The sequence below is a fragment of the Diadema antillarum genome, unplaced genomic scaffold (genome assembly GCF_040938485.1).
Source record: "Diadema antillarum isolate AM-2024a unplaced genomic scaffold, OU_Dant_1.0 seq00001293_RagTag, whole genome shotgun sequence".
Lineage (NCBI taxonomy): Eukaryota > Metazoa > Echinodermata > Echinoidea > Diadematoida > Diadematidae > Diadema > Diadema antillarum.
The window spans coordinates 315,967-336,759 of record NW_027272072.1 but is presented as its reverse complement, the minus strand read 5'-3'; the positions used below and the strand labels follow the sequence as shown (position 1 = coordinate 336,759).

The 20,793-nt window shown below is 37.8% G+C and overlaps 1 protein-coding gene across 2 annotated transcripts in view; it reads left to right on the top strand.

Annotated features, from left to right (window-relative positions):
- The window catches only part of LOC139708000 (uncharacterized), a 44,143-nt gene extending 35,448 nt beyond the window's left edge, over positions 1 to 8,695 (top strand). For both annotated transcript variants that reach the window (XM_071619994.1, XM_071619995.1), the window contains exons 9-11: positions 2,982 to 3,135; positions 4,175 to 4,266; positions 6,212 to 8,695. In XM_071619994.1, coding sequence (XP_071476095.1) covers positions 2,982 to 3,135; positions 4,175 to 4,266; positions 6,212 to 6,283 — 318 coding nt within the window. In that variant the 3' untranslated portion in view covers positions 6,284 to 8,695. The remainder of the gene's footprint in view (positions 1 to 2,981; positions 3,136 to 4,174; positions 4,267 to 6,211) is intronic.
- Positions 8,696 to 20,793: the final 12,098 nt, after the last annotated feature.

Genomic DNA, 20,793 nt, shown 5'->3' with positions numbered 1-20,793 from the left:
TGACTTAGATAAGATAGATGCAAATTGACCCACATGTACGATCTTTTCATCGCACACGGCGATCTCTATTACAGTCCCACATATACAGATTCGTGTAAGTTCTCCACACAAGAAACCTATGGCAAAACTGTGCACAATACATCGCAGTCTGAATGCTACGTATACACTGAATAAATCTTGTTAGAGTACGTGTCCGTGTTGGAAACAGATGACATACTGATCAAGGAAGGCTTATGCGAGGCGCTAGATCTCTCCCTCGTACATCCGATATCCCCAGAGCCGTTTCCACTTCCGGGTTTGTGCGATCGCGATCGCAATCAACAAGATATTTGATATCGATAGCAAAAAAAAATAATAAAAAAACATGGGGTCGGCGGAATTTTTAGGGTCGGGCGGGTTACGCCAATGCAACATTTTTTTTTTTTTGGCCTTACTGCCAGCTGTCTACACACGACTGATCAATAACCAGGGTGACACGCACTGACCAATAAGATCACTCCCTTGTTGCTAGGGACGTAGTCTATCAGTGGCTCTATCCAAATCTTCATACGCGTTTCTTTTTCATTGAAAGTCGGAAAATTATGGCCCATAAAAATGCTAATTTTTTGCCTTTCCTGTCATCATTTAGCTTCGAAATTTTGGCAACTGATAGACAAAACATTACACTACAACATTATGTCAAAACAGAAATTCAGTGGTCTTGACTGATTTTGATGATCTGGCTTCAAACTCGATTTTCTCAGCTTGGCTGTCAGCAACTTTCTGATCCTTTTGTTTTGGCGAGTCACAAATACATGTGTACTCATGAGGTACAGAGTGCTCAGATGTTCCTAATCTGGCATGGTGTGCTACATTACAGTTTGGTTCACTTGTAGAGCTCAAACACGGCCTGTGTCATGCTCATGAAGTATGTGGGTCACTGTGGGGGGTTCTCAATAAAAATATTTGAAGAAAATGAAAGAGTTGCCACCTACCTAAAGCCTGGGATTATTATCTCTGTAGTGTAATCATTCACTGTACATGCTGTATATTTGAGATGATTTTATCTCCACATATATCATGGGTTTTCCAATATTCACAACTGATGTATCTCCTGGTCTGGATAGTAATATGAAATATGAGTATTCCTCTGCATGAATCTTTCCCCCACACAGGAAGAAAACAACTCAGCAATAACACTGGAACCCACTGTCAGTTTTTTTGTGTGTCTGTTGAAGTAGTATCAACTCTATGCAAAAGACTGTGAATGTACTTATAAATGGACAAAATTTTTAATAGGGAAAGTCAGAAATCAGCCAAGGGACAAATTATGTTTTGATTTTTGTTCTTCCTATGGTGATCTAAACCATCATCTGGAGTTAGGACATTTTGAAAGAATCTTTGACGAATTGTCTGTTTTTTATTTACATGACTCCTTCAAGAATGCCTGAAATGACATGTCAAGAAACAATGGACAACTTCATAACAACCTGTCTGTAGCATCACAAAAAAATTGATCCATTTACATATATATGGCAATATTCTGGATGTAGCAATTTAGTACAAACACTTTACAGGGTTTGTGAAAATTTTGCTACAAAAGCAGTACGATACACAAGTTAGCTGCCTTTGTAGTGGAGTTGTGTTTCTCTCTAAGACAATCCTACTCGCGTAATGGGCTATAGTAATACACAGTGTATGTATCCTTTTTCATTTCATTTATTTATTTATTTATTTTTTTGTTTTCAGTATGCACTTGGACATTGCCAAATTTCTGTCAATAGTGTCTTTGGCAACATTATTTCCTTGTAACAAATACCAGGGTATTCAATAAACACATTGCCAGGAAGTCATGCTCTATCTAGGGGAGGTACAATGTACAGCCCAATGTTTCATGTTAATCATATTAGTACTTTACCAGTGATTGACAGATGATGTAATTGACAAAATCTTGGTTAGGAAGATTTTGTGTGTGTGTGTGTGTGTGTGTGCGTGTTGATGTATTTAAAGGCATAATTTACCATTTGCAGATGAAACAAAAACCCAGCATTAGTGCTTTAAATTGTTCTAAAATGTGAGTTAGGGATAGAAACAACCACTGTAAAAATCTGAATCCGTATAATCGATGTCAAGTGTTGTTCAATACACAAAATATAAATAATAGTTATAATAAAAATGTTTCCAGACTAAAGCGTATACAGCTACGGTTTATTGAGAAAAACACTGATATCTCCTTATAATTTAGGCTTTATTGCAAAAATTTTATATGGTAGGATTTTTTATGATACAACAGACCTACACATATGAATCAAATGTGATATCTTCAGCATTTTTGAAATCACTGCTCCCAAAGGTAAACTGGACCTTTAAGCTGAAGAAGAATACATGTTGTAGAAAAATTATATCTACCTGTAGGTACTTTTTTTTGGGGGGGGGGGGCACATAAGTGATGATCATGGAACAGTCTGACCTGGATTATCCAGCCCTCTCTTATCCAGATTTCCCTATTATCTGGATGCCTCCAAGCAGTGAAGAAAAAAAAAAGTGATTTCAAACACAATTGATAAAAAAATCCAACAAAACTTACACAATTTGTCTAAGATATTCCCTACAAAAGCATGGTACAAATTTTACAGTAAAATGTTTCAAAACTTGTGACTATGATTTTAAGTAGGTAGGCAAAAATCACACTACCCTTGCAGTGTACATCACCTATGCAGCTACCACTGGGTCAGCAGCCTTCATGTACCTGTACTCATATGTTGTACATATACATTGTACATAAACGTTGTTTCCCTCATATCTGGCCAAATATTTGAATGGGTAGCAGTCCCAACATGGCTCGATAACAGAGGTTGGACTCTATTATAAATCGATACAAGTCAAAATACAAACAAAAACGGCATTGCATAGTCCCTTTAAGTGTGCAGTGAGTTAGTACTTGTTCTGTGGTTTGTCAGTGTTGATGTTGTGCCTTGATGCATATCCTGACTCCCATGCAGGCCATGGACATGTTTGACATGGGGGAAGGGTTCGACTCCCTGCAAGAGGGCATCTCCAGGGTGCGATGTCCAGTCATGGTGCTGGGTGCCCAGACCGACATCCTCATCCCGATCTGGCAGCAGAGGGAGATGGTGGACCTCCTCAAAGCCTCGGGTGAGTGAGATTAGAATCTTTACAGATCGGGGTGTTCTACTAAAGCTGGTATCTCACTGAGCGGTGAATGTTTGCGAAAAATCAAGGTTCGCTTCTGCCATAATTAGCGACAGTTAGCAACTTTTAGCGATGTTTAGCATCAATTGCATGGATTTTTTGGTTGAAATTATTATTTTGATTGTGATTTTTTTTTTAAAAGATGTAGATTGATTTGGGAAGGTCAAGTGGTGATGAAAGTAGGTGAACAGTATAGAAATTAATTGACAATGACAATTAATTGACAGTTGGTTATTGATTTGACCTTTTGGGTTTATTGCAATGGAGTTGTGTCAAAATGCAATGTTATAGCTACCTGTCTTGGTACAGCACCAAGATGGGTAGCTACAACAGGACTCAGCGTAGTGTCAATTTGTTATGGGACAGTACCACAACAAACTATACTGGTGTAGTCTGATACGGAGGCATGCGTTCACATTGCCACATGTCTTGGTGTAACTGACTTACAACACCAATACTACACCGGACAAGTGAGCAATATGAAAGTGGTATAAGGAGGTGAGCTCAGAGAACACCCAGAGAGAAGTTAGCCAGGGAATGATTTATGATAAAGGGAAAATGAAGGGCAAAAGTTCTAAGCAGGAAAGCATCCACTTTTACAAATGGACTCTGTATTATAACTTGACAGACTTTAACCTTGCAGAGAAGTCCCGACTTTCCTGTCATTTATACAATATTTATAAAAGGACCTTGTAGAGCACAATCGGGAGCAGCGGGATAAGTTAATTTCTTTCCAAGAATTGCTGTAACAAGACCAAAAACATCATGCTCCAAATGTGCCATTCTAATTTGTATGTTTTTCCATGGCACACTGCCCAAAGTGAGATGTTTCTGTTGAACATAATGAGAGACGTGGTTCTATTGATCTTGCTCTAGGTAAGTGCTCATACTGGTTTCTCAAAGTGGTGTGAGATTTTGCATCGTTGACTTCTTTGCCTTTGCACCTGTATGAAATGTAAACTTCATTGATTGTGTATTTCAGGTAATGATGCCATTGCCTTCTATGAGATCAACTCCATCTATGGACATGACACCTTTCTACTTGATCTGTCAAGTGTGGGAGGAGCTATCAAGGTATTTGATTTGTTTCTTCTTTGTCTTGCTAATGAAGAATTTCCCCTATAAAGTCATACATTCCCCAAATTCAACATAGCGAAATTTCAAGGGTAGCCAACTTCAGAATGAATGGAATTTTGTATTTATGGAATGAGATTACATACAGAATACACATGTAGATACCGAGGGTTGTTTGTTTGTTTGTTTTCTTCGCCATTAATAAGACTTTATGTTGGATCTGTATTATCGTGAACACCAAATAAACAAGAAGTGAAGACCAAGAAATACATATCGAATGTACAATCTTTTTCACAGAGAGTAACAGGTAAAGAAAAGACTAACCCCCAAACAAAACCTCTGTAGCCACATTTGTTGAGTAATGTTAGAGGAATTTTCTTAGACACAGGATTAGGAAGGGGTTATTTGTGTGTTTGTAGGAATGGCTGTTTGTTCTTTAGTGCATGTGTTCATCTACGAAATGGGTTGTGAGAGGCTTGTCCTGTAGAACTTTCAAATTTTCTTTGAATGTTGTGAAATTGGACCATTGTTCGGTCCAGTGTGCTGTTTGCAGTGTTTTTGTCCCCGCCGAACGAGTTCGAGCAGGGGACTATGAAACGGGCTCCGTACGTGTGTGTGTCCGTCCGTCCGTCCGTCCGTGTGTCCGTCCGTGTGTCCGTGTGTCCGTGTGTGCGTCCGTGTGTGATCAAAATCTTCAATTTGCTACTTCTCTGTCATTTATGAGCCAATTTTGATTCTGTTTGCTTTATATGATAGCACTACATGGGAGCTTTGAAACTTCTACACAGAATTTCAGTCGTGACCTTTGACCTTGACCTTTGACCTATATTGTACATTTTGCTACAAAATGCTACTCCTTCGCCATTTCTAACCCGATTTCGATTCCGTTTGCTTTATATGATGGCACTAGGTGAGGGCTTCAAAACTTCTACACAGAATTTTGACCTTTGACTTCTTTGACCTTTGACCTTGATTTTTGACCTATATTGTACATTTTGCTACAAAATGCTACTCCTTCGCCATTTCTAACCCGATTTCGATTCCGTTTGCTTTATGTGATGGCACTAGGTGAGGGCTTCAAAACTTCTACACAGAATTTTGACCTTTGCCTTCTTTGACCTTTGACCTTGATTTTTGACCTGTATTGTACATTGGCTACAAAATGCTACTCCTTCGCCATTTCTAACCCGATTTCGATTCCGTTTGCTTTATGTGATGGCACTAGGTGAGGGCTTCAAAACTTTACACAGAATTTTGACCTTTGCCTTCTTTGACCTTTGACCTTGATTTTTGACCTGTATTGTACATTGGCTATAAAATGCTACTCTTTCGCCATTTCTAACCCGATTTCGATTCCGTTTGCTTTATGTGATGGCACTAGGTGAGGGCTTCAAAACTTTTACACAGAATTTTGACCTTTGACTTCTTTGACCTTTGACCTTGATTTTTTACCTATATTGCACATTTTGCTACAAAATGCTACTTCCGGCGGGGACATATATTACGCACCGCGTAATTTCTACTTTTCCTTGTTTGTTTTTGTTTTTCATGTGATAGAATAGAAAGCTGTATTCTGGTTTTACATTGGTGTCCTCAAATTTCTGCATTCTAGCTTGTAATGTTTTATCCATATGTCACCTGCAACCTCCCCCTCCTCAAAAACAACAACAAAAAAAAACAAAAAACAAAAACAGAAACAGAACAAAGCAAACAAACAACCAACCAACCAACCAACCAACCAACCAACCAACCAAACAAACAAACAAACAAACAAACAAACAATGATGGAGTGACTTAATGAACAGACAAGTTTCATCCATAGTACATAATAGATACTGTTAATGCTCTTATTGACATTTTATGTGGTTGTTATGTTGTCCATAAAACTCTTACTAATTTCTTCCACATATTCTTCTTTCTCTTTCTCTCTCTATCTTGACCCCAGGGCCAGTTGGAAACGGAGATGCAGGAAACGGGCATGGTGCGAAAATCAAAACCAAGCTGGTTGAAGAAGTAGCGGCAAGGAAGATGGCTCAGTTTAGCCAGTTTTTGCAAGAATCCATCTCCATGTGGTTCGATTGTTTCATCTGGTTTTCTGTTATCGTGCCCATATGGATTTTGTATTGTGATCAGTGACAGAGCATAGATTCATACTGTAAGAGACATTATTTCGCAGTCATTATGTGTAGTCATCAAATAAGATTCGGCACATTTCCTCATCCTTAAAATATTGTGTGCTCCAAGTTTAGAAAGTTGGCAAATGTTGATCACATACAGAAAAATCAAATCAGAATGTTGGTTATATTTTCTGAGACCATTGCCAATGATAATCTGTGGTTATGTCCAAACTCCAGTTTGGGAGTTTCTCATTATTGTGGGTCAAACATGTGGTTAAGCCCAGTCCACCGTTTAATTTGTGCAGAAGCAATGGTGTTTAGCAAGGAATGTCCCTGTCACATTTTCAGGTGACAACAGTCAAAATTGTATTTTGTGTTAATACACTTTAAATATATATGAAGAGGAATTCCAGTCCAGTTATAAGTTTGTCTGATAAGGAAGAGTAAAAACTTAAGTACAACAGTGAAAAGTTGATCAAAATTGGATAGAAATTTAATAGGGAAGCTATGAAATTGTGAGATTTTGCTAGTTTCTGCAGAACAGTTCATGTGCAGTTGATATGAATGTGAAAATGAGTAAGCTGATGATGTCATGACCTCACAATTTTCAGTTGATCATGTACAAGAAAAAATGATGAGAATTAAATCTCTCTGTTGTTAACCCGTTCCTTACAGGAACCTGGTTTACCAGGTTCCTGTGGGAGCAACTGATATACGGGAACCTGGTTTACCAGGTTCCCAAAATGAAGACAAGGGTGCCTGCTTCAGTGGCCTAAATTCATGTTTCTTTGTGTTAGAATGCTCAGAAAAGTGGGTTTGATAAAAAGATCAGAGTTTATTCTATCAGGATTTGTTCTCCTGCTGTTAAAAAAAAGGGGGTTTTACAGTATTATGTACCTTTTCCTGATTTAGTTTTTTGCTTGTTCTGCTGTAAACTTGTACGAACATGTACATAATGATCAAGGCTGAGCTCAGTTAGAAATGCGGGTTCGCTGACCCCAGTCACCTCATTCAGGTACCTGGTTTTGTGTAGAACAAAAGATTCTGAGAGCTCATCAGCGCACGCTCTATTCATACCTCGCACCCGATCGATATTTCCATTGTTCACGGGCACGTGTAGTTGACCGTAGAAAGGGGGACACAATGAACCGCTTGACTGCCTCCACACAGCTGGATTACTAATCTGTGTGCCTCTCTGTCGATGGGCGAAATGAATCTCGTTTGGGGGCATTAAAGGCACTCAGAGAATTGCGGAAGGAACGGGTTAATATGTAAAACTTGATGTTATTCCTGGTTAAGTAACTTCAAAATAATGATCAGGTACATGTAGATATACAGTCAACCCTGTCTACAAAGCAAGTTGAATATGTGTGGACTGAAGAAAAAGCTTTGGTGTAGAGAAAATTTTTGACTTATGAGGGATTATTATCAATAGAATAGAAAGGGATTAAAAGATTGTAACTGACATTTTCAAACAGGATAGAGGAATTTTGAATGACGGTGATGAGGGAGGTGCAATTATTATGTGAAAGTGTGAATATACGACAAGTATATCATTGAAATAGAGTCCATAGAACATCGAAAGAAAGCATTGTTTGTCATGGTACTTTCATGTGTGCTTTTTATTTACATTCTTTTGTATCTTTAGTTGCACAAGAGAGATAATAACATATTAGGACATTAGCAATTGCAATATATCAAGAGGATTGATGAGTTGTACATGTATACAGTGAGAATGTCCTTGTTGTCAGTTTCGGGGTTATGTGATCACTTGGCTCAATGCCCCCTTGCTGCTGTCAGATGTTCAATAACCCACTGACAATCAAGTATGCATAGCTGTTGTTTGTTGAGAGTCTTTCATACTTTCCCCTGTCATTTGCCTTCATTTCACTGCTAGAATTCCAAGCATTGCAAGCAATTCTTTATCCTTGGGCATATTTCTGTTTGTTATGAAAGTAAATGTGGAAAACACCACAACATCAAAGAGTTTGTACCTCTTCAATAGTGCCAAAAAGATTGTAAATAGGAAGCTGATATGCTTAAACAAACAGAGTACTTTTTTCTAATTCTTTTCTTTCAAGGTGTATTAATAATAGGCTTTAACTACTTGTAGTAATGTAACATTTACCTGCTCCTTATGGGAACCTGCTCTCTCAGGTTCCCTTTGCGTCAACTCATAAACGGGAATACCAAGTTCCCAAAATGTAGATGAGAGTGTATGTATTCACGGCGTTAATTCCTGTTTATTTATGTTATGCTAACCACATAAAATGACTTTGAGAGAAAGATTAGAGTTTTCTTCTGTCAATGTACATTCTTTTTCTGTAAAAAAAGGCCTGTGCATTTTTGTCAAATGTACCTTTTCCATCGTATAAGTTTACTTGATTTGCTATAAAATTCGTATGAAGACATGCGTAGCAATCAAGGTTGAGTTCACTAGATTTTGACTTTTGCTTACCCCATTTGGGTGCCCTTATAACGTATAACCAAAGAGTTTGCGCACACTCTTTTCATATCTCATGTCCGATCAATGTTTTGCATTGTTCGTTGGCACTTCTGCTTGACCTTTGAAAGGGAATACATGTACCGCTTGGCTACTTTTGCATATAAATGCTAATTACCAACCTGTCTGTAATTTGTAGATGGGCAAGAAGAATTTTGTTTGGAGGCCTTGAAGGTTTTCTGAGAATTGTGCAACAACAATAACAAAAGAGTATGGCGCCTTTTCAATAGTGTCAAAAGAAAGTGTAAAGAGGAAACAGATATGCTTAAGCCAGGGTAGTACTAATGCTGATTCTTTTCTTTTATCAAAGGTATCTTGATAGTGGACTATTGTTACTTGTAGTGAATGTAACATTCGTAGGCACTTGGGTTGAAGTAGTATACTGTGACACAAAGTTGGGTAACAGATTCTGTCAATAGCTGTCTCTAGAAGCCTGCAATCAATGCATTGGCTGAGTTGTGTGAATACGATTTATACTTGGGTGTTTTATCTCACTTCATTGTAGTATATTCTGTCAAAACTTACATGATGTGCTCTTGAGAAATTAAGTTAATGCGTATGTATCATGGCCTCAGAGCAGGTTCACCTCTTTCTGGGGGGCGTTTCATCAACGAGTTCGTCGGAGGTTTTCACCGACAAATTTGCTATCAGCCAATCAGACGCAAGGATTTCAGTAACTTTTAACTGTTGTCAGTGTAAATCACTGACAAAACGTTTCATGAAACGGTCCCCTGATGTTTTATTCATATTTGTCTTAAGGTTTGTGGCACTTGTTCTTTTGATTGCCAAAGGGATTTTGATTCATCAAATGTATATCTATATTAGATGTGTGTTTTAATTACATTGTAAGTGTCTCTTCTGAATCTTTGACTTTCTTTTCATGCTTTTCACTATATAATCTACCTTTTAAATCTTTCTTGGCACTACTTCTTTCAGATTTATTGTATGGCAGATAGGGACATATGCAGTCACAAAGAAAAGAAATGGATTTATTTGTTTGATGTCCATATCATCTGTTGCAGAGGTGGGTGAAGCCCCAATAAACCATTGTGTTTACTTTTTATTTGTTTCACAGGCTACATCAAATTAAATCATGATGCCTTGCAGACCACAGAATCTACTCAGGAATTATTTTGTCATGAATATGGTTAGGTGGAGCTGTACTGTATCTACTCTTATTTTATTTTTGTATTTAATGGGAAATTATACAAATGTAATATTTGTCTATTTATTACTTTAATCATATATTGCAGGTTTAATCAATTTTGCCATTTCTGTAGATTTTGTCATTTTGTGTAATTATGTGTCATTTGATATATGATTTTTCAGTGTCATGAGTTGTTTTCCTTTGTAATTGTTAGTTTTCATGGTAGTTTGTCATGTTGGGAATGGAAATTAATATCAAATCAAATCAGGAATAATGGGTATTCTTTGTACTCCACCCCTCCCTACTATTCCTCTTGGTGTGCGGTACAACTGTTCACAGTCTGTTAGAATCTTCAGCTTATTGAAGGAGGCAGACTTCACCAGGAGGAGGAGGAGGAGGAGGAGGAAGAAGAAGAAGAAGAAGAAGAAGAAGAAGAAGAAGAAGAAGAAGAAGAAGAAGAAGAAGAAGAACTGTCTTATGTGCTAGGATATGGACAGGACATAAGATGGAAGTGCTGTGTGTGAGAGAGTCACAACTCATGCACCTAAAAGATCCTGCTTCATTCATTTATCAACAACAAAGAGCAGGGTGCGAACCTGTTGAAGTGGTCTGGCCAAATACACGCAGGAAAACGGGCAGGGGATGCCTACCCCTCGTGGTCCACTCAAGGTGACTAGCAATAGTCAGCTAATGGTATCAACCAGGCTCACTGTGCCTTGGGAAAAGAAGAAGGCCCTGTTATGTACAATGTACAGAGTGATTCTCCCATATTTTGCCTCAAGTTTTTTTTTTTTTTTTTTTTTCTGGAATTATAACTACATAGCAGACCACCACCTTTGATATAGTGCTACCCAGTCATGCAAACCATCTTCAGCAGGGACTGTCTGAATTTCAGTTTGGAAGTGATTTATTATCGTCTTAACTCTACTACAGATGACCTGTGTTATAACGAGGTCCTCATGACTGGCAGTTTTCTTTCGTTACATTGAAATTTTGTTATAACTGAACAAATACAATATAAAGTGTATTCTGTAAAGATATATAGGTGATAATTTTAGAACCTGAATTTTTATTCTATCCTAAAGAATTTTCATTTTTAACTACATGTATATTCGTTATAGTGGGAGTGCACTATATCAGACATATCATGGGCCGTCTGTGAGTGACTTTGATAATATATTGGTTTTGTTTTTTAAATTTAATTCATTTTTTGATTATCTTCATCTTTATCATTGTTGTGTTTGCTTATTTATTCATTTTCTCTTTTGCTGATGGTCTTACCACAGCTTTACTCAGGTGTCACTTTTAGATCCATTAGATCTTTTCAATCTTCAGATTGATGAACTCTGTATTGTTTCACACTACAGGTACATGTATGTTCATGTATGGATATGAACTTGAAAATGCTGCTTTCTTAAAAAAAACAAACCCACAAAATCAATTTAGAATGTTGTGTGTGTTTAATATGCTGACATGACCTCGTCAGAAAGAATCAGTAATGTGTAGTGTCAGACTGCAAGTCTCAATCAAATACATGTACTGCTCAGCATTTTACAGGATGCTGTTTTTGTTGCCACCATGTGCTTTGCTATTTTGTTTTTATCTTGATATAGTCAAGAAGTACAATTACATTTTCTGTCTGTTTAAGTTTAGTTCAATTTCAAGTTTGTAATTCATGACAAACATTCTATGGTGTAACCTAATTCTTTATTTGCATTTATTGTATTGTTATTGTGACCCAAGGAAAATTGTGAAGCATTTCAATTCAAATTTTTTACATGAGATGTATGTTTATATTTACAACAAATAAATATATGTTCATTGATTGATATATATTTTATATGCATTCTCCTTGTTGTGTTTTCTTGGTACATTGTCCACCAGTGGATGCCCAGTATCTGTGTGGTCCAGTGTGTCCTACACCTCATGATATGATTTTAAGTAGACTTCCGCATGATTTTCAGACTGTGGTATTTGAATATCTGTAACTTGGTAATACTGGGTACAGAGTTTCAGAAGTTATAGTGATTGGGATAGGAAATGAGAATATTTTCAAAATTCATGGCAAATCACAGTGAGGGTGATGACATAGCAGCTTCACATAAAGGCCTTGTCACACCTTTCCGGGCAAGCCTTGCGTGCGACTTGCGAAGAACAATTTTTACCACCCGGACCGCAGATGGACCCACACATGACAGTATCTAGCACGTATCTCACCCGTAGTCGCCCGGAGGTGCGCACGCAAATTCTTTTTACCCGCAACCCGATGTTTAGGCCCTGTCACACCTTTGCGGGCTTGTTGCGTGTGGGGATTTTCCAGCACACTGGACAATAGTTATTTCTGAGAGCGGACAAGGATTTGGGCGAGTTTTGCATGTGTCTACTTGCTGGACGTGTTTTACTCAAGTTCTACCTGCGGATATTCTGTGTGACCTGTGTGCCAGGCGCGTGGGGACTGACAACTCCGTAAAGGAATTCTTCTGAAGGAATGGCAGAAGTCCCACAGAATGTCATTATCTTGGCCGCATACGCGGACTGCGAAGTAGGCCTACCTGCGTGGGAGTTGTCTGCGAGGTGCTGCCGCTAAGGACCTCCTACTGGCGTTCTGCGTGTACTTCTGCGGACAATCCCCGCGACTCACCCGGAAAAAGTTTTGGTTATGCTCAAAACTTGGCTGCGGGTAAATCGAACTTGTGTGCGCACCTTCGGGCAACTACGGGCGAGATACGCGCTATGTACTGTCAGGTGCGGACCACTGCGGAGAGCTCCGGGTGGCAAATTTGTTTCCATGCAAGTGAACCCGCAAAACTTCCCCAGATACGGTATGACAAGGCCTTGAGCATGCTCAAAACTTCGCAGTACTCGTAAGTCGCTCGTAACAGAAAACGGATCGGTTTCAAAGCTCTCACGCAGGTCACACGGAATACATGCAAGTAGAAGGTAAGAAGCACGCGTCTAGCAGGTAAGACACAAGTGCAAAACTCGCAAACATTCTTACCCGCCCGCAGAAAATTCTCCCGGAAAGGTGTGACACGGCCTTAAAAATGCATGTTCCGATGCTCAAGGAAGCAGAACAAAGGAAGAAAGCATGCCTCAATTCTACACAGGTGAAGTTAAGGAAGTGATATTGTAATGGAATACACTGCTACATTATAAGAATATGTGAGCCTGCTATGTCATCGTCCTTGTTCAGTGTATTATGTTTTGCGTTTTTCATTATATTGGTTTCTCTGCTCAAGGACCACAATAAATTTCACAAAGAGACCTACATACATGGCACTATCGATTCATGTACTACACAATGTACGTGACGTGAAACTACCGATATATAAATCGTCTGGAATGTCCCTTTAAGTAGGTTCTATCTTATCTAAGATTCTGTCAGTAGCCGTCACTAATATCCAATCACACTTAATGACTCTTACCGTACTTAAACTATCAAATTTACTATTCTACCAGATGATGATTGTGATACAAATGATTATCATCAATTATTGTTAAGATGATAATGATTATACTATGCATAATGATAAAAGTTAGTATGCATTAATCGATCTGAATATTATCGTTATCCCACTATTTGCCACCATCGTTCCTTTGAAGGGATGGTATAGTTTTGGTTGAGATGGGGCTACTGGTTTCCAACTTTTTTTTGTGAGATAATGAGAAACCTCTTAACAAATACAATGTATGAAAGAGTTTATAGCAGTTTCAAGAGGAATTCAAAGTTTATTTAATGAAAACTGGGTTTGAAATGTCTGAGATATCCAAAACAAAGCGATGCTAATAAAAGGTGGGACCCATCTTTTATTAGGATCGTTTTGTTTTACTTTGTGTCGGATATCTCGGCCATTTCAAAACCGATTTTCATCAAATGAACTTTGAATTGCTCTTAGAATTGCATGCTCTGTAATATTTTCATAAGCGTTTTCTCACTATGTCACAAAAAGTTAAAAGCTCAATCCCCATCCTAACTAAAGCTATATCATCCCTTTCAATCGCTCACAAGTGACCATTTGTTTTGCGCAAGTAAATAATGAGAAGGTCACTAAACTTTGCTGAAATGTCGAATGAATAGGATGCTAAGATAAACTATCATGAACAAGGTAATATGATTTTGATGGGGTTTTTTTTTATATCGCTACCATCAATGTGACATCGGATCGTTTTACCCGCTAAAGGACTTGTAATCCATACGTAATATCCACTGTGGTCCCATCGGTGAAGATGCGCTGAGAGAACACTACGATACATTGCTCACAATCTGAAATGAGCAACGATGAATAAATAACTTTCAGAAGTTTCGTAAACAGAGATATGCTAATTGATGACAATTTTGTTTGCCAAGGAAAGCAGTAATCTGAGTGTAATGTTTATGAGTTTCAACATGAAATTAAAACTCTTAAAATACCTTTGAAAGTGTAACATGAATACATATCTTGCAACACATCCGTATCAAGCAATCTTTATGTTTAATCAAATCGAGCACTTAATGGAAAGATAAAAGTACAGAGGCTTATCTCCCAGAAATCCGTAATGTGGGATACAACTTTCCGTAACATTAATAGGACGGTGTAGATAGATGTAAACACAGAAGACAGGGTTCGATATTACGAATGCTATGTATCATGAAAGAATTAAAATGGTTAGGGTACTGTTCGATAGGCCGGACGTTTGATATACCGATCGAAGGTCCGATGGAAGGAGGGTCCTTTTTTATTTAGTCCATTTGTCTGATTGTCTGATAAATATGATTATGCATTGTTACAAATATGATTATGTTTAATCTCTAGACATGCACGTAAAAATCTGCCGCCTTTCCTTATGTTAGCACGAAAGAGTTTCAGTATACGGGAGCTTAGAAAGGATATCGGTGAACATTGCTGTTCCCCGTGAAAACAACAAGAGCGTAATTCATTACAATAGACTGTGGGAGTGGCATGGGGTATTTTTATGTGCTTTCATCGTGAAAAATTAAAAGAAAATTGTTAAATCTGTAAACTTCTGTGAAGAGTCGAGATGTGCATATAACGCATCGGGTGCAAGTGAAGAGTCCGACAACCAACAGCACACGAGCTCGACAGCGGGCCAGAAAAGGCCCTCGAGACCGATATTACTTCACGGGGCTTAACTTTGTGCCTATTCTAAGCATGCAGTGTCGGTCTCGTCACTCCCGTGGGCCTTGTTTGGCTAAAAAGGTGTCGGACTCATGGGCCTTTTTGTCTAGTGTCAAATAAACTCGTGGGCCTTGTTTACCTGCTGTCGGACCCGTGGGCCTTATTTGCCTGATGTCGAGCTCATGAGCTGTATGACTGGTAGACTGTAAATGATTCTTGTGGGCTGTTATGACTCATGGACCTTTTTTTTTTTTCCATGTCGAGCATAAGCTCTCGTGGACCGTATGACTCGTGGGTGTCGGGCTTGTGGAATGACCCCGTGAATCTCTGTAGTTTGGAGTAAAACTGACTAAAATTCGAATAGCAGCGAACAAAATTAAACCGAGCAAACGTCCCCCTCCCCCGCCTTCCGATCTTCCCTGTGGGCCTACAGTTTTGTGGTTTAGATGACACAGTAATTAATATAAATTGATATAAATTATATAAATGGACGTCGAAAAGCCTCCAAAAGTACTATTTTACTTCGGGACTGCATCGCAACTTACTGACAGGGAGAACGTAGGGAGAAACCAAACCGTAAATCTCTTTGGGAGAAACATATAGTGAGACTCTACACACAGCCGACAATGCGTAAATTTTCAACGAATTTCCTATACACGCTCGTGGACGTCTAAAAACGGAGAGCGCCTCCCGCGGCCACACCACCAGCAACGACCAAGCAAGACTTTCATTTTCATACTAAGGGGCATATCATTTACAAAGTTGCTGTGTACATGGAAAATTTGTGTGGTTTTTTTTTTTTTCAGCTATGCTGGCCCCTCATGACACAGGGACTATCAACGGAGAAGAAAAACAAACAAAGTGATAAAATGTGACTCTTATGCTCATCAGATAAGGCTGATGATGTCATGGCTTTCGTCTGAACGTCGATTCCTTGCACACACACACACACACACACACACACACACACACACACACACACACACACACACACACACACAAATGACACTGCTGTGGAACATGGATAAACAAAAGCAAAATGGCTCGCCTCCAAGCGTTCTTGGAGTTATAATCAAGGTCTGCAGAAATCTCGCTTAATGTGCACAAAGTCGAATAACTAATGTTTTACCATATTTGTATCTTTTTTTTGGGTTATACTTATCTTTTCTTTTTTGAAGGACAAGTTCACCTTCGTAGACATGTGAATTGAGTGAATGCAGCAATATTGATAGAACACATCAGTAAGAGTTTGAGGAAAATCAGACAATCCGTTTAATAGTTATGAATTTTTGAATTTTCTACTTAGTCACTGCTACGTGTATATGAGAAGACGACTACAGCTTGTGATGTCACATGTGTGCACTATGTACAACGATACAAAGAAAATATACAGAAAATTCAAGATATTTTCACTTTTCTTGCATAATAAAAGAACACAATGACTTCCCTCTTTCAGAAGGAAGGGGGGGAATAATGTTATACCATTAACATACGTTAGTAACAAGTTGAAGAAATGTGCACTTAATTCAAAGAGTGAAGTTTTGTGAAATTCTCTTTATATTTTCCTTATATCGTTGTATATCGTTATCATGTGACATCATACACTGTAGTAGTCTTCTCATTCAGCAGTGATATGCAGATACATTAAAAATTCATAGCTTTTAAACAAATTGTCCGATTTTCCCAAACTTTCCCTGATCGATGTGTTCTACTAAAAATGTTTGCTGCATTAATACTCAATCCATATGTATTAAATGTAGCCTTTCCTTTAAAGTTTGGGCGGGCGCACCAGACAGCAGGGTGGGGCTGCAGCCCCCTCCACCATCCCCTCGATTCTGCGCGGCCCCTGCAGCATGTAACACATTCGATACAATGTACTCCGATCTTGGCAACCGGTTGGTGTGTGTCGTCCTGTATAGCCATGTGGTTGTAGTTAACATTAACAAGCACAGGAACAGGAGTACGCGCCATTATTGTGAATGCTGCTGCTTGAGCTGTGTTTTACGTCATCCGCAGACCGCGAACCCAGCGCCAGTTTCTCTCAAGGACGAAATATCTTGGACAATTATTGTTGAGGTTGACAGTCTCGAGACTTATAGGGCCTACATCATTCATCGTTCATATAAAATTTCATATACATTTTTGTTTACATCCTCCAACTGCGAATATACTGTCAGGTAAGAATGTGTCAGATAATACATGCAATATAATGGTAGACTTTAAAAGCAAAAGTCGATTTCTATATTCTTTGTTTGATTACAAGGAAAAGATAATCTCTTTATTGTTGTTTTGAATGCCTGTATATTGAATTTTGTTGAGAGGATTCGACATGTAATCATTGCAATCTATGTATGCCTACAACTACAGCTTCGGGGTTCCCTATTCAACTGAGACTTTTAAATATAGACGAGCAACATGTACATGGGCGTCACAGGCTTTTAAAACAGTCTTGGTATTGCCTTTTGATATACATTAGATAATTATAATATTCTTCCTCAAATTTTTGGCTTGCGATTTGTCAAAGAATCAAGATTTGCTTCGTTATCATGTTGACTCTATCATCTATAGGCTTTTACTGCTATAAAAGAGAAGACTTATTCACTCAGTAACACCCAAGGCTAAATATTCGGACATCAGTCCGATAGCAGATACGTAGGCCTACCGTAAGGGACATCTCTTTTGTTTTAGAGCTATTTTATTTTATTTTTTTAAAGTTTTTTTTTATTGTAAGGATGCAAAATTTACAACTTGGTCTTTTCATACAATTTCTCTGTAATAGCATGATTGTCAAACCTGTTCATCATTACATCTACGCACATGAACAACAATAGTACCCCTCATTTGAATTTTAGTCATAATTTATGTCGAAATAACATGATTGCCCATGGAAGCATATCATATTCTATATAATATACTATATAAATGGTATATTATAATCAATATTTTGAGAAATTAGCAATTTTCAATGTGAACTGGATTGAAAGGACGGGTTCACCTTTAGCATACAATGTGAATTGAGTTAATGCAGCAATATTAGTAGAACATATCAATGTAAGTTTGAGGAATACTCGGTGCCGTCATTGCTGGATGAGACTACTTAATTTGTGATATCACGTGTGCAGAAGGATATAAAAAATTATGAAGAGAGTTCGGCAAATAATTTTTTTTTTTGTACACATTCCCTTGACTTGTCACTGACATAATGTTAAAGGAAACCAAAACCCAAAGAGACATGTAGATCGAGTGAAAGCATGCAGCAACATTAGTAGAGCACATCAGTGAAAGTTCGATTAAAATCGGACAATCGATGCAAAAGTTATGAATTCTTAAAGTTTTGGTACCAGACCACGTTTCCAAATTCGTGACTTTTTTTTTCAAAGAGAACCATTATTGTGGCAAAGCAATGATGTAATAACACCATTTGAATCAGAAAGTGAATGAAAATATCCTATACATCCCGCATGCAACAAATACTTCAACAGAACTTACTTCTATAAAGATGATTAACCTATACATAATACAGTTTATTCATAAACATATGATTGATATTTATATTTGAAACAATCAGAGAGCAGAACTGAGCTATACGCGTTGACTTTTTATTCGGCGAAATCAATTATCGTCCTCTTCAGTTTTTGATGTTGTTGTTGTTGTTGTTGTGATAACATCCCTATCCCTTTATAAACATAGCCGTTTGAGCCTATATATGTTCAACTGAGGCGCATTGACGTGAATCACACAACTAAGTTTCATTTCATTGTCATTTGTGGTTGATTTTTTTTCTCTATAAATTTTGATTTCAATAGAATATGTAGGATGTATTTCTAGTTTCAGTTTAGAGAATTCAGTACTAGTAACTGCACACCTATTTCATCATAATTATTCTACGACTCAGCGCATCTGCAATGTATTGAAGGACGTTTGGGTTTTTCGAAGCTGGGTTGATGCTGCGAATCTCCTGGCGTGACAGCATTTATCAGGCTTGCCATGATGTGATTTCCATGAATTTGTCGTCGATTAGTTTACATGGTTTAGAGGCATGACTTCTTCTGATGTCAAGAAATAATAACAGAAAGTCACAATCTATTTTGACAATGTAAAGCTGTGAACACTATCGGTACATGTATAAAGACTTTCAGTGGTCCGTTGTGGACACCCAACGCATAATATAAATGAATTTTAGAAGAAAGCTAATTCTTTTACTGTAAAATATACATTGTGATCATCAGTATCCACACATTTCATCCTAATCGGATGACACAATAGGCCTATGTCTGAATGATATATATGAACCCTTATCACTTCGTCGGTTGAGAATATTGACGTGTGGGTATAGGCCCTACTTTCATTACGACGGGTTCTGCTAAGAACATGCGTTATGTCAAGTATTCTTTCGCAGATTTCCACGTTCTGTCTTGAAACTTTTATGAACCTCCTTGCCATAACAATGTGCAATCATCAAATATCGTCCATTCTAGCCGTGCACGTGAGTATACTATACGGGGATGGTCCATCTTTTATCTGCTGTTGTCTTCTTATATACCCCAGGCACTTTCCCCAATAATATACTGAACTTTATTCCACTTCCATTCAAACTCATTTAAATAGATACAGAAATATGCTATCTGAGCTTAAAGGGATCATACAATTTTGGTTGAGATCTTATTTCAGGTTTCTAACATTTTTTGGTGAAATAATGAGAAACATCTTATGAGATATGAAAGAGCATGTAATTCTATGAGGAATTCAACGTTTATTTGATGAAAATTGGTTTTTGAAATGGCTGAGATATCCCCAAAAGAGCGATTCTAATAAAGCGTGGCACCCACACTTTATTGCTATCGCTTTGTTTTACTTTGTTTTTGGATGTTTCAGTCATTCCAAACCCGATTTTCATCGAATAAACTTTGAATTCCTCTTAAAATGGTATGCTCTGTACTATATAACAAGTGTTTTCTTGGTATCTTGCAAAAAGTTAAAAGCCCAATTCTCATCTCCACCAATACTGTACCATCCCTTTAACATAATCTCTCATAGAAGCCTTATGCAACGTCGTCTTATATGATATGAGGCTCAGCAAATATTATGATCCGGGATTGACTATAGCTTGATAAACATTCTCCATGTTTTATTGATGTAAATCATTGATGAAAAATGAAGCCACCTCCATCAGTGTCCATCAAAATGTGTACATTTGGTTCATTTTATGGTTTATATACAAAAAGGAAGGGCGTACGATTAGAAATGACGTATGATGAAAATCTTACATTCTGAAATTATTGACAGGTTAGATGATGAATTAGTCCTCGTAAAAAGCTTACTCTCGTGCTGGAACATAACCACGATAACTGAGCAAATAGAAAATATACAAGAGTAAATTAAAAAAAAAGTTACTCTGTCTCACACACCCTATCACACCATTTCATTATCACATTGTGGATTCGATATAGACTTATCATATTAAAACAACGACGTCAATGAAAAAATGAATAAATAAATAAATAAATAAATAAATAAATAGATAAATAAATAAATAAAAGATTCAGGCAAACACAGTCCTATTAGTCTTAAAGAGTCCCATTGGTAACTATATCAGAACAATAATAACGTATAAATATCACTTTGAAGTTTTGCTCTCAGCGG